The sequence below is a fragment of the Pseudorca crassidens genome, chromosome 11, assembly GCF_039906515.1.
Source record: "Pseudorca crassidens isolate mPseCra1 chromosome 11, mPseCra1.hap1, whole genome shotgun sequence".
NCBI classification, from domain to species: domain Eukaryota; kingdom Metazoa; phylum Chordata; class Mammalia; order Artiodactyla; family Delphinidae; genus Pseudorca; species Pseudorca crassidens.
In genome coordinates, this window is record NC_090306.1 from 84,782,908 (window position 1) to 84,798,263 (window position 15,356).

A 15,356-nucleotide genomic window follows, 5' to 3' on the forward strand; every position below is an offset into this window, starting at 1 on the left:
TTCCAGTCCAAATAAGTGGCACTTACTTATGTCCATTTAAGGCTGCATGGTGTAAAGCAGTGTAACCCGAACTGTCTGTGCAGTTCACATTGGGGCCTCGCCAGATGCTGCAAATAAAGCACAAGCACAGAGTTAACAGTTAAGCAGAATGGTTCTTTGAAAAACAAAAAGAAGCCTGATAGTCCCACAGTCAGCAGCATGTTGCATATGAAAATTTTACTTATGTAGAAAACAACTGCCACCTTTTGTGCATTCCCCTCAGAACAATATCTTCATTTATTTGATGCAGGGAAATTATCAGGGAATATAGCTACCTTCAGAAATTAGTAAATGCAGGCCCACTGCCATGCATTAAATTTGGACCCAAAAATTCCCTATCACTTTCTGTCATTACTTAAATATTGGATGCAATTAACATTCAACTATTATATTCTTTACCAAGAATAAAGATTTATGACACCTGCTTACTCCTTTTTAACACACTCATTCTGAGATGGCAGTGGTTTATATAAATTATATTTTTGCATAGGTAAAGAATATAAACACTTCTTTCTGTTCCATTGCTACTAAGTGAATATAATACATATTTCATTCTTGAAAATATAATTAAAGATTTGGACTATCACAAACCATAAAAAGATTCTAACAGTTTTGAAGTTATTTTACTATACAATATATTCTGAAGATAACATGTAACTACATGAAAGAATCCATTTTATCCTTGATCACTACAATTACAGAAACTATGTACAGCTTTTGAAAAAATTAGGCATTGAAAGACACTTTTCCAAAAGTAGACCAAAATAAAAAACAAAACAAAAACAGTTATCAAAGCCATCAAAACTAACATCTAATGACAAACTAATTCATGTATTCACAAAATATTTATTGTACACCAATTGTATGTGACATATTAAGCTAGGCACTGAGAGTACAAAATCATAATTCACGGTCCTTCTTTACGAGAACAGAGTCTAATGGAGAAGAGAGACACATAAGCTAACAATTACAGAGTGCTAAGATAATCAAGGTACCAGAGAGCACACAAGCATCTCTGAGAAGAGAATGAATAGCTATTCCAAATGAGAGATCACAACTGACTTTAACTAAGTTGAGACAATGAAAATGAACAGAATGTACTTTTTCAACAGTTATTAAAAGGACAAATCAATAAGATGCAGGGATCAATTGAAGGAAGGAGAAAGTAGTAGCACTTTCTGAATCATTTGAGAATGACTCAAATTTAATGCCTAAATGACCAAAAGGAAAACGACAACATTAACTAAGATGTGAAAAGAGAAACAAATTTCCTTGGGGAAGACAGTGCAGATGGAAAGCAAACAATAACTTCAGGTTTGGAGACACTGAATTTTAATTATCTGACATACTTACATAAAAGGAAGGATTTCCAGAAGATTATAAAAATATCTAGTTAGAAGCATGGCCCTGAAGTTAGACTACCTGAGTTCAAACACCTGACTCCATTACTTGCTGGGGGTAGCCCTGCATGAAGTGTTTAACCTCTCTGAAATTCAATTCCTCGTCTGAAAAATAGAGATGATAATAATAGTACTACCTTATAATGCTGTGAGAATCAAATAAATCAATACCTACAAAGCTCTTATGGCAGTAGTTGAACATAGTACTAGCATCTATTATATTTGTTAGAACATAGTTCAACAATTTGTTAGAACAAATTATTATTAAATAGAAGGTAAAACCAAGGGAGTGCCTGATATCAGACTCTTTAAGAGGGAGGCCATCAGACTCAAATACCTCAGTGGATAATTTGTATATGGGGGCAAGGTGAAACCTTTTCTCAAAGGTTGATATTAATTAAAATCTATCAATCACTGGTTAAAAAAAAAAATCAAACCTGACTTGGGTAGACAGTCCAAAGTTCAAGGCAGCTCAAAATCTGAAAACCTCCCAGCCCTCACTGAAACTGTCAGAGAACTATATGAAAGTACATTGTGAGGAAAAAGAAAGAAAGAAAAATATGGGACAGACAATAGAACCATGGATATTAACAATACTGGAGGGTCCAGCACAGGAAAAAGGTTATATGAAGGACATTGAGAGTTGTCCAAGAGTAAATAAAACCAAGAGAGAGCATTATACAATTTAAAACAGGAAACTGTTAAAAAAAAACAATCAAGTTACATAAGAGTTAAACAATTTATTTGGTAATTAAAAAGGTCTTGAAGAAATTAATGGCCAAATATAATTAGTCAGTTGTAAGGATTTAACATTATTTTGATCTTAACCTTATTTCAATTCAGTGGTTTTTTCTTTAATGGTAGCTTACTTCCTGAGAATAAAAAAAGTGACAGTTAAACAAGTAAAGTTATAAAATGTGCATATGTTTTACAATTTCATTAAGATTGTTAGGTTTTTACCAATCCTTTTCTTTAATCAATCCTTGAAGCATTTTCAATCTCCTATTACATTCTTAAAATTTTTATACTTTTGTTCCTCCTGCTAGCTCACCCATCTTGCTCTATTAATTTCCACCGCTGTGCCTTTAATCATGCCCTTCTACTAACCTACAATAGATTCTCTAACCAATCATACCTTACCATTCCTTCAAAGCTGTGATCAAGATTCACCTACTCCAATAACTCTTTCTCTAAGTACTGAATACAACAGCTATTTAATAAATGTGTGCTAAATTATATAAATTTAAAAATCAAATAAAGGATTATTTTTAATGAATAAATAAGCCACAGGTAAAACAGAAGTGTTAAAACAATGGAATGTACTTATTTAAAATAATTTATGAAATCATTAAAAAAAATCCAAAAGAGGCAAAAGAAAAAAAAAGCAGAAAAGAGGAACAAAGAATACATAAGACAAATACAAAGCAAATTGTTAGATGACAGATTTAACCATATCAATAACCATAACCATATCAATAATTACATTAACTATTAATAGTCTGAGCACCCCAATGAAAAAAGAAAAATCATCAGACTGGATTAAAGAAAGTAAGACCCAACTATATACTTACTAAAGGAAATTCACTTTAAATATAGAGATACAAATAGAAAAAAAAGTAAAGGACAGAAAAATCATACTAACACTAATCAAAATAAGCTGAATAACTATATTAACATTGGACAAACCAGATTTCGAAGCTAAGAATATTACAAGGGATAAAGAAAATCATTTCAGAATGACAAAGATGTCGATTTATCTGAAGAATATGGGAATCCTAAGTGTTTTTTGCCTCTAACAACAGAACTTCAAAATACATGAAGCAAAAAACTGATACAACTGCAAAGAGAGAGAGACCTAGTCACTGACACCTGGAGATTTCAATACGTCTCTCTCAATAATTGATAGGACAAGTAAACAGAAAATCATTAAGGGTATACAAGAATTAAATAACACTACCAACCAATTTGACGTAACTGACATTTATAGAACACTTACCCAATAATACCTGAATACATATTCTTTTCAAGTGAACACAAGACATTTACCAATATATCCCATATTGTGGATCATAAATCTCAATAAATCTACAAGATTCAGAAGGGAGACGTACAAGATGCCAGAGGACTAAGACTTGGAGATCACCTTCCTCCCCACAAATATATCAGAAATACATCTATGTACGGAACAACCCCTACAGAACACCTACTGAACGCTGGCAGAAAACCTCAGACTTCCCAAAAGGCAAGAAACTCTCCCATGTACCTGGGGAGGGCAAAAGAAAAAACACAGACAAAAGAATTAGGGACGGGACCTGCCCCTCTGGGAGAGAGCTGTGAAGGAGGAAAAGTTTCCACACACTAGGAAGCCCCTTCACTGGTGAAGACGGGGGTTGGGCGACACGGGGAAGCTTCAGAACCACGGAGGACAGCGCAGCAACAGGGATGCAGAGGAAAATGGAGAGATTCCCGCACAGACGATTGGTACCGACCAGCACTCACCAGCCCGAGAGGCTTGTCTGCCCCCTCCACCCGGGGCGGACGTGAGCTGGGAGCTGAGGCTCGAGCTTCAAGCTTCGGAGGTCAGATTCCAGGGAGAGGACTGGGGTTGGCTGTGTGAACACAGCCTGAAGGGGGCTAGTGCACCACAGCTTAGCCGGGAGGGAGTCTGGGGAAAATCTGGACCTACTAAAGAGGCAAGAGAACACCGTTTCGGGGTGCGCAAGGAGAAGGGATTCAGAGCACCGCCTAAATGAGCTCCAGAAACGGGCACGAGCCACGGCTATCAGCGTGGACACCAGAGACAGGCGTGAGAGGCTAAGGCTGCTGCTGCAGCCACCAAGAACGCTGTGTGCAAGCACAGGTCACTATCCACACCTCCCTTCCCAAAAGTCTGTGCAGGCCGCCACTGCCAGGGTCCTGTGATCCAGGGACAACTTCCCCAGGAGAACGCACGGCGTGCCTAAGGCTGTTGCAACATCACACCGGCCTCTGCCACTGCAGGTTCTCCGCACATTCCGTACCCCTCCCACCCCCCCAAATGAGTGAGCCAGAGCCCCCTAATCAGCTGCTACTTTAACCCCGTCCTGTCTGAGCGAAGAACAGACACCCTCAGGTGACCTACACGCAGAGGCAGGGCCAAATTCTGAACGCCAGGAGCAGTACAAAGAAGAGAAACAGAAATTTCTCCCAGCAGCCTCAGGAGCACCGGATATATCTCCACAATCAACTTGATGTACCCTGCATCTGTAGATTACCTGAATAGACAACTAATCATCCCAAAATTGACGCAGTACACTTTGGGAGCAACTGTAGACTTGAGGTTTGCTTTCTGCATCTAATTTGTTTCTGGTTTTATGTTTATTTTACTTTACTATTTAGGCTTTATTATCATTAGATTTGTTTATTGATTTGGTTGTTCGCTTCCTTTTTTTTAATATATATATATTTTTTTCCTTTTTCTCTTTTTGTGAGTGTGTATGTGTATGCTTCTTTGTATGATTTTGTCTATATGGCTTTGCTTTTACCATTTGGCCTAGGGTTCTGTCTGTCCATTGTATTTTTCTTCCTTTTTTTTCTTACTTTTTAATTTTTTAAATTTTCAATAATTTTTTTATTTTAATAACTTTATTTTATTTTTCTTTCTTTTTTTCTCATTTTTCTTCTGAGCCATATGGCTGACAGGGTCTTCGTGCTCTGGCTGGGTGTCAGAGCTGGGCCTCTGATGTGGGAGAGCCGAGTTCAGGACATTGGTCCACCAGAGACCTCCCGGCTCCATGTAATATCAAATGGTGAAAGCTCCCCCAGAGATCTCCATCTCAAGGCTAAGACCCAGCTCCACTCAACGACCAGCAAGCCACAGTGCTGGAAACCCTATGCCAAACGACTAGCAAGACAGGAACACAACCCCATCCATTAGCAGAGAGGCTGCCTAAAATCATAAGGTCATAGACACCCAAAAACACAGAACCAGATGCAGTCCTACCCACCAGAAAGACAAGATCCAGCCTCGTCCACCAGAACACAGGCACTAGTCCCTCCACCAGGAAGCCTACACAACACACTGAAGCAACCTTAGCCACTGGGGGCAACACCAAAAATTACGGGAACTAGGGACCTGCAGCCTGCGAAAAGGAGACCCAAAACACAGTAAGTGAAGCGAAATGAGACGACACAGAAACACACAACAAATGAAACAGTAAGGTAAAAACCCACCAGAACAAACAAATGAAGAGGAAACAGGCAGTCTACCTGGAAAAGAATTCAGAATAATGATAGTAAAGATGATCCAAATTCTTGGAAAAAGAATGGAGAAAATACCAGAACGTTTAACAAGGACCTAGAAGAATTAAAGAGCAAACAAACAATGATGAACAACACAATAAATGAACTTAAAAATTCTGTAGAAGGGATCAATAGCAGAATAACTGAGGCAGAAGAACGGACAAGTGACTTCGAAGATAAAATAGTGGAAATAACTACCGCAGAGCAGAATAAAGAAAAAAGAAGGAAAAGAATGGAGGACACTCTCAGAGACCCATGGGACAACATTAAACACACCAACATTCCAATTATAGGGGTCCCAGCAGAAGAAGAGGAAAAGAAGGGGACTGAGAAAATATTTCAAGATTTTACAGTTGAACACGTCCCTAATATGGGAAACAAAAGACTCAAAAAGTCCAGGTAGCACAGAGAGTCCCATACAGGATAAAACCAAGGAGAAACATGCCAAGACACATATTAATCAGACTATCAAAAATTAAATACAAAGAAAATATATTAAAAGCATCAAGGGAAAAACAACAATTAACATACAAGGGAATCCCCATAAGGTTAACAGGTGATCTTTCAGCAGAAACTCTGCAAGCCAGAAGGGAGAGGCAGTACATACTGAAAGTAATTAAAGGGAAAAACCTACAACCAAGATTACTCTACACAGCAAGGATCACATTCAACTTCAACAGAGAAATTAAAACCTTTACAGACAAGTAAAAGTTAAGAGAATTCAGCACCACCAAACCAGCGTTACAACAAATGTTAAAGGAACTTCTCTAGGCAGGAAACACAAGAGAAGGAAAAGACCTACAAAAATAAACCCATAACAATTAAGAAAATGGTAATAGGAACATACATAGTGATAATTATCCTAAATGTAAATGGATTAAATGCTCCAACCAAAAGAAACAGACTGGCTGAATGGATACAAAAACAAGACCCATATATATATGCTGTCTACGAGAGACCCACTTCAGCCCTAGGGACACATACAGACTGAAAGTGAGGGGATGAAAAAAGATATTCCATGCAAATGAAAATCACAAGAAAGCTGGAGTAGCAATTCTCATATCAGACAAAATAGACTTTAAAATAAAGACCATTACAAGAGACAAAGAAGGACACTACATAATGATCAAGGGATCAATCCAAGAAGAAGATATAACAATTGTAAATATTTATGCACCCAAAGTAGGAGCACCTCAATACATAAGGCAAATGCTAACAGCCATAAAAGGGGAAATCAACAGTAACACAATCACAGTAGGGGACTTTTAACACCCCACTTTCACCAATGGACAGATCATCCAAAATGAAAATAAATGAGGAAACACAAAATTTAAATGACACATTAAACAAGATGAACTTAATTGATATTTATAGGACATTCCATCCAAAAACAAGAGAATACACTTTCTTCTCAAGTGCTCATGGAACATTCTCCAGGATAGATCATATCTTAGGTCACAAATCAAGCCTTGGTAAATTTAAGAAAATCGAAATCGTATCAAGTATCTTTTCTGACCACAGTGCGATGAGACTAGATATCAATTACAGAAAAAGCTCTGTAAAAAACACAAACACATGGAAGCTAGACAATACACTACTTATAACCAAGAGATCACTGAAGAAATCAAAGAGGAAATCAAAAAATACCTAGAAACAAATGACAATGAAAACAGGATGACCCAAGACCTATGGGATGCAGCAAAAGCACTTCTAAGACGGAAGTTTATAGCAATAGAATCCTCAAGAAACAAGAAACGTCTCAAATAAACAACCTAACCTTACACCTAAAGCAACTAGAGAAGAACAAAAAAAAACCCCAAAGTTAGCAAAAGGAAAGAAATCACAAAGACCACATTAGACATAAACGAAAAATAAATGAAGAAAACAATAGCAAAGATCAAAAAAAACTAAAAGCTGGTTCTCTGTGAAGATAAGCCATTAGCCAGACTCATCAAGAAAAAAAAGAAGACTCAAATCAGTAGAATTAGAAATGAAAAAGGAGAAGTAACAACTGACACTGCAGAAATACAAAGGATCATGAGAGATTACTACAAGCAACTATATGCCACTAAAATGGACAACACGGAAGAATTGGACAAATTCTTAGAAAACGACAACCTTCCAAGACTGAACCAGGAATAAACAGAAAATATAAACAGACAAATCACAAGCACAGAAATTCTGACTGTGATTAAAAATTTTCCAACAAACAAAAGCCCAGGACCAGATGGCTTCACAGGTGAATTCTATCAAACATTTACAGACGACCTAACAACTATCCTTCTCAAACACTTCCAAAATACAGCAGAGGGAGGAACACTCCCAAACTCATTCTATGAGGCCACCATCACCCTGATACCAAAACCAGACAAAGATGGCACAAAAAAGAAAACTACAGACCAATATCACGGATGAACATAGATACAAAAATCCTTAACAAATACTAGCAAACAGAATCCAACAGCACATTAAAAGGATCATACACCATGATCAAGTAGGGTTTATCCCAGGAATGCAAGGATTCTTCAATATATGCAAATCAACCAATGTGATAAACCATATTAACAAATTGAAGGAGAAATCCATATGATCATCTCAATAGATGCGGAAAAAGCTTCCGACAAAATTCAACATCCACTTATGATAAAAACCCTCCAGAAGGCAGGCACATAGGGAACATACCTCAGCATAACAAAGGCCACACATGAGAAACACACAGCCAACATCATTCTCAATGGTGAAAAACGGAAACCATTTCCTCTAAGATCAGGAAAAAGACAAGGTTGTCCACTCTCACCACTATTATTCAAAACAGTTTTGGAAGTTTTAGCCACAGCAATCAGAGAACAAAAAGAAATAAAAGGAATCCGAACTGGAAAAGAAGAAGTAAAACTGTCACTGTTTGCAGATGACATGATACTATACATAGAGAATCCTAAAGATGTTACCAGAAAACTACTAAGGCTAATCAATGAATTTGGTAAAGTAACAGGATACAAAATTAATGCACAGACATCTTTTGCATTCCTATCCACTAATGATGAAAAATCTGAAAGAGAAATTAAGAAAACACTCCCATTTACCTTTGCAACAAAAAGAATAAAATACCTAGGAATAAACCTAACTAAGGAGACAAAAGACCTGTATGCAGACAACTATAAGACACTGGTGAAAGAAATTAAAGATGATATCAACAGATGGAGAGATATACCATGTTCTTGGATTGGAAGAATCAACATTGTGAAAATGACTATACTACCCAAAGCAATCTACAGATTCAATGCAATCCCTATCAAACTACCAATGGCATTTTTCACAAAACTAGAACAAAAAATTGCACAATATGTATGGAAACACAAAAGACCACAAATAGCCAAAGCAATCTTGAGAAAGAAAAATGGAGCTGGAGGAATCAGGCTCCTGGACTTCAGAATATACTACAAAGCTACAGTAATCAAGACAGTATGGTACTGGCACATAAACAGAAATATAGATCAATGGAACAGGATAGAAAGCCCAGAGATAAACCCACGCACCTACGGTCACCTTATTTTTGATAAAGAAGGCAAGAATATAAAATGGAGAAAAGACAGTCTCTTCAATAAGTAGTGCGGGGAAAACTGGAAAGCTACATGTAAAAGAAAGAAATTAGAACACTCCCTAACACCATACACAAAAATAAACTCAAAATGGATTAAGACCTCAATGTAAGGCCAGACACTATAAAACTCTTAGAAGAAAACATAGGCAGAACACTCTATGACATAAATCACAGCAAGATCCTTTTTGACCCATCTCCTAAAGAAATAAAAACAAAAATAAACAAATGGGACCTAATGAAATTTAAAAGCTTTTGAAAAGCAAAGGAAACCATAAACAGGACAAAAAGAAAACCCTCAGAATGGGAGAAAATATTTGCTAATGAAGCAACTGACAAAGGATTAATCTCCAAAATATACAAGCAGCTCATGCAGCTCAATATAAACAAAACAACCCAATCCAAAAATGGGCAGAAGACCTAAATAGACATTTCTTCAAAGAAGATATACAGATTGCCAACAAACACATGAAAGGGTGCTCAACATCACTAATCATTAGAGAAATGGAAATCAAAACTACAATGAGGTATCACCTCACACCAGTCAGAATGGCCATCATCAAAAAATCTACAAACAATAAATGCTGGAGAGGGTGTGGAGAAAAGGGAACCCTCTGGCACTGTTGGTGGGAATGGAAATGATACAGCCACTATGGAGAACAGTATGGAGGTTCCTTAAAAAACTAAAAATATAACTACCATAGGACCCAGCAATCTCACTACTGGGCATATACCCTGAGAAAACCATAATTCAAAAAGAGTCATGTACCACAATGTTCACTGCAGCTCTATTTACAATAGCCAGGACATGGAAGCAACCTAATTGTCCATCGACAGATGAATGGATAAAGAAGATGTGGCATATATGTATACAGTGGAATATTACTCAGCCATAAAAAGAAACGAAATTGAGTTATTTGTAGTGAGGTGGATGGACCTAGAATCTGTCATACAGAGTGAAGTAAGTCAGAAACAGAAAAACAAATACCGTATGCTAGCACATATATATGGAATCTAAAAAAAAAAAAAAAAAATGGTTCTGAAGAACCGAGGGGCAGGACTGGAATAAAGACATAGAGAATGGACTTGAGGACACTGGGAGGGGGAAGGGTATGCTGGGTGAAATGAGAGAGTGGCATAGACTTATATATACTACCAAATGTAAAAAGATAGCTAGTCAGAAGCCCCCGCATAGCACAGGGAGATCAGCTCTGTGCTTTGTGACCACCTAAAGGGGTGGGATAGGGAGGGTGGGAGGGAGATGCAAGAGGGGGGAGATATTGTGATGTATGTATATGTATATCTGATTCACTTTGTTATAAAGCAGAAACTAACACACCATTGTAAAACAATTATACTCCAATAAAGATGTTTAAAAAAATTTAAAAATAAAATAAAAGATTCAAATCACAAAACTATATTCTGACTCCAATTAAATTAAAAATCGTTCACCAAAAGGTATCTTTAATATCCACAAATATTAGAAACTGAATAATACATAAGTCAAAGAAGATATCAAAAAGATTTTGGAATGTATTTACAACTGAAAGAGAAAGAAAACACAAAATATCAAAACTTTGGGGATGCAACTAAAGTAGTACCTAAAGAAAAATGTATAGTATTAAAATGACACTGATAGATCAGAGAAAGGTCCCACATTGATGACCTCAGCTTCCACTTTAAGAAACAGGAAAAGAAGAGCATATTAACCCCAAAGTAAGCAGAAGAAAGGAAACCAGTGAAAAAGAAAACAGGATAACAATAGAGACAATCAATGAAATCAAAAAGTGATTCTTTAAAATACTCTATAAAATTTAAAAATCTATAGGCAAACTGATAAGGATTAAAATAGAAGATACAAATTACTAACTTAGGAGCAGAGAGGTAATATCACTACATATTCTAAAAATATGAACAGTAAGAAAATATTTTTAATAACTTTATACCAATAAATTAAAAAACTTAGATGAAATGGGCAAGTTTCTTGAAAAACACAAACCACCAAAACTCATTTTTAAAAATAGGATCACCTGAATAGCCCTACATCTATTAAGGAAACTGAACTTGAACTTGTGGTTACAAAACATTCCCCACAAAACAAAATAAAAACGTCCAGGTCCAGGTGGTTTCAATGGGGAATTACGCCAGATATTTAAGGAAGAAATAGTATCAGTTCTACAAAAATCATTCCAAAATATTGAAGAGCCACAAATACTGCCTAATATTCTATGACACCAAAGACATATGACAAGAAAGAACTACAGATCAATATATCACTCGTGACTACAGAAGCAAAAATTCTCAGCAAAATTCTAGCAAGTTGAATCCAACAATATATGAAAAGAACACTACACCATGATGAAATGGAGTTTATTTCAGGAATGCAAATTTGTTTTAACATTCATAAATTACTATATTAACAAACTAAAACAGAAAAATCATTATTATCTCAACAGATATGGAAATAGTACTTGCCAAATTCCAACATCAATTCCTAATAAAAACTGTTACTAAACTGGGAATAGAAGGAAATTTCATCAACCTATAAAATACATCTACAAAAAACTTATAGCTAACATAATCTTAATGATGAAAGACTGAATGTATTCCCCTTAAGATCAAGAACAGGGCAAGTTATGTCTGTTTCCCGAGGCTCTCTGTTTTTCTTCATTCAACAGACAGCTGATTTTCCTGTGCAGTGCCAGCTGCATCGCTAAGACATGATAGTGAAGATTGGAGTAAATGGATTTGTCTGTATCAGATATCTGGTCACCAGGGCTGCTTTTAACTCTGGCAAAGTGAAAACGTTGCCGTCAATGACCCTTCATAGACCCCAACTTCATGGTCTACATGTTTCAATGTGATTCTACCCATGGCAAGTTTGATGGCACAGTCAAGGTTGAAACTGGGAAGCTTGTCATCAATGAAAAGTCCATCTCCATCTTCCAGTAATGAGATCCTGCCAATGTCAAACAGGGTGATGCTGCTGCTGGATATATGGTGAAGTCCACTCATGTCTTCACTACCTTGGAGTAAGCTAAGGTTCGCTTGAAGGGTGGAGCCAAAAGGGTCATCATCTCTGCCCCTTTTGCTGAAACCCCCATGTTTGTGATGGGCATAAACCATGAGAAGTATGTCAACTCCCTCAAGATTGTCAGCAATGCCTCCTGCACCATCAACTGCCTGGCACCCCTGGCCAAGGTAACCATGACAACTTTGGCATCATAGAGGGACTCATGACCACAGTCAATGCCATCACTGCCACCCAGAAGACTGAAAATTGATGGCCCCTCTGGGAAACTATACAGTGACAGCCACAGGGTTTCCCAAAACATCATTTTGGCATCTACTAGCACTGCCAAGATTGTTGGCAAAGTCATCCCTGAGGTGAAGTGGAAGCATACTGGCATGGCCTTCTGTGTCCCCACCAACAGTATGATGATCATAGATCTGACTTGCCATCTGGAGAAAGTTGCAAATATAATGACACCAAAAAGTTGGTGAAGCAGGCATCAGAGGGCCCACTAAAGAGCATCCTGGCCTACACTGAAAATCTTGCTGTCTCCTGAAACTTTACCAGTGACACCCACTCTTTCACCCTTGATACCGTGGTTTGCATTGCCCTCAATAACCACTTTGTCAAGCTCATTTCCTGGTAGGACCATGGATTTGGCTACAGTAATAGGGCAGTGGACTGATGATCCACATGGCCTCCAAGGAGTAAAAGCCCTCTGGGCCACCAGCCACAGCGAGAACATGAGAGGAATAGAGATATGCTCAGCTGCTGGGGAGTCCTTGCGCCAACTCAATCCCCCAACACACTGAGAATCTCCCATTCTCAATACAGTTTCAATCTCAGACCACTTAAAGAATGGGAGGGGCTCAGAGAGCCCTACCTTGTCATATACCACCAATAACTATAACGTACGCAGTCAAAAAACTTTTTTGTACCAGAGATTTTAGCCAATGTAGTGGCTAGAAATGCAGTGAAAAGAAAAGGAAATAAAAGACATCCAGATTGTAAAGAAAGAAGAAAATCTATCTTTACTTGAAGACAACACAGTCATGTATGTAAAAAATCCCATGAAATCTACAAAAAAAGCTACTAAAATTAAAATTGTGTTTAATTAGGGGAAGTTCTGTAAAAAATATAGGGAACTCTGACCTTTCTTCATAATACTTCCATAAATCTAAAATTATTTCAAAATAAAATGTTTAAAAAAAAAGGAAAACCTTACTCAAAAAAAAAAAAAACACAACCAAAAAAGTGTGTTTAGCAAGTTTGCAAGAAACAACTCAATAGGTAAAAGTCAACTATATTTCTATATGCTAGCAAAGAACAATTAGAAATCAAAATTTTTTTAAATATCATTTACAATATCAAGAAAAATATTAAATACTTAAGAACAAATTTGACAAAATATGTACAAAGTTGTACACTAAAAACTACAAAATATTGCTGTGAAAAGTTAAAGAGGACCTAAACAAATGGTGAGATGATATCAAGTTCATGAATCAGAAGACTAAATATTTTTATGATGTTAATTTTCCACAGATTTATCTTTAGATTCAATACAATGCAATCAGAATCCCAGCAAGCTTTTTTTGTAGAAATTCACTAATTCTAAAATTCATATGGAAATACAAAGGACCTAGGATAGCCAAAGCAACTCTGAAAAAGAAGAACAAAGTTGGATACTTACACTACCTGACTTCAAGACTATGATAAAACTATAGTAAACAAGACATTGTATGGTATTAAAGATAGATTATTTGAAGAGAACACAGGAATAGAAAGTCTACCTACACATATATGCAAGTGATTTTGACACAGGTGCAACAGCAATTCATTAAAGAACGAACAGTCTTATCAAAAAATTGTGTTGGAACAAATGGATATCCTTAGGCCATACCATATCCAAAACAAAACTGTATATCCTCACCACACCATATACAAAAATTCACTTAAAAATAAATCATAGATCTAAAAGCAAAACCTAAAACCATAAAACTTCTACAAGAAAATGTACAGGGAAATTTTTGTGACCTTGGATTAAGCAAAAAATTTTCTAGATTTTAATACCAAAGCACAACCCACACAAGAAAATTTGACAAATTGGACTTTAACAAAATTATGAGCTTCTGTTCTTCAAAGACACTGTTAAGAGAATGAAAAGGAAATGGGGACTGGGAGAAAAATTTTGCAAATCACATTTTCTTTTCTATTCTTTGATCCATAATAGATAAAAAAAAATCAATGACCTTAAAAAAAAATGGGCAAAGAATTTGAACAGATACTTCAGCAAAGAAGATATACACATGGCAAGTAAGAACATGGAAAGGTGCTCAACATCATTTGTCTTGAGAGAAATGCAAATTAAAACCATGAGATACTACTCATATCTATTACAATGGTGCTGATTAAGAATACTTCACATACCAATGTTGACAGGGATGTAAATCAACCACAACTCTCAAACACTGAACTACCATACAATCCAGTCATTCCACTCTAGATATTTAGTCAACAGAAATGACAGCATGTTTCTATACAAAGACTTATACATAAATATACATAGCAGCTTTATTTATACTAGCCCCAAACTGAAATAACCCAAATGTCTATTAACAGGTAAATCAATTTAAAAAATTGTGATATGGGGCTTCCCTGGTGGCGCAGTGGTTGAGAGTCCGCCTGCCAATGCAGGGGACACGGGTTCATGCCCCGGTCCGGGAAGATCCCACATGCCGCGGAGCGGCTGGGCCTGTGAGCCATGGCCGCTGAGCCTGCGAGTCCGGAGGCTGTGCTCCGCAACGGGAGAGGCCACAACAGTGAGAGGCCCGCGTACCGCAAAAAAAAAAAAAAAAAAAAAAAAATTGTGATATGTTCATACAATGGAATGCTACTCAGCAATAAAAAGGAATGAAATATTCAAATATCCAACAACATCCGTTGAAAATCTAAATCAGTCAGGTTCTCAGATTGCTTCTTCTTGAAACAGCAGAATGGGAGATTTATCCCCTGAAATGAATAAAAC

General features: G+C 36.8%; 1 protein-coding gene and 1 pseudogene across 16 annotated transcripts in view; one reads left to right on the forward strand and one right to left on the reverse strand.

Annotated features, from left to right (window-relative positions):
• Nucleotides 1-15,356, reverse strand: part of ANKS1B (ankyrin repeat and sterile alpha motif domain containing 1B) — a 1,163,282-nt gene that overhangs the window by 997,364 nt on the left and 150,562 nt on the right. For all 16 annotated transcript variants that reach the window (XM_067697640.1, XM_067697639.1, XM_067697638.1 and 13 more), the window contains exon 2: nucleotides 27-107. In XM_067697640.1, coding sequence (XP_067553741.1) covers nucleotides 27-107 — 81 coding nt within the window. The remainder of the gene's footprint in view (nucleotides 1-26; nucleotides 108-15,356) is intronic.
• LOC137202307 (glyceraldehyde-3-phosphate dehydrogenase-like) lies at nucleotides 12,131-13,042 on the forward strand (annotated as a pseudogene).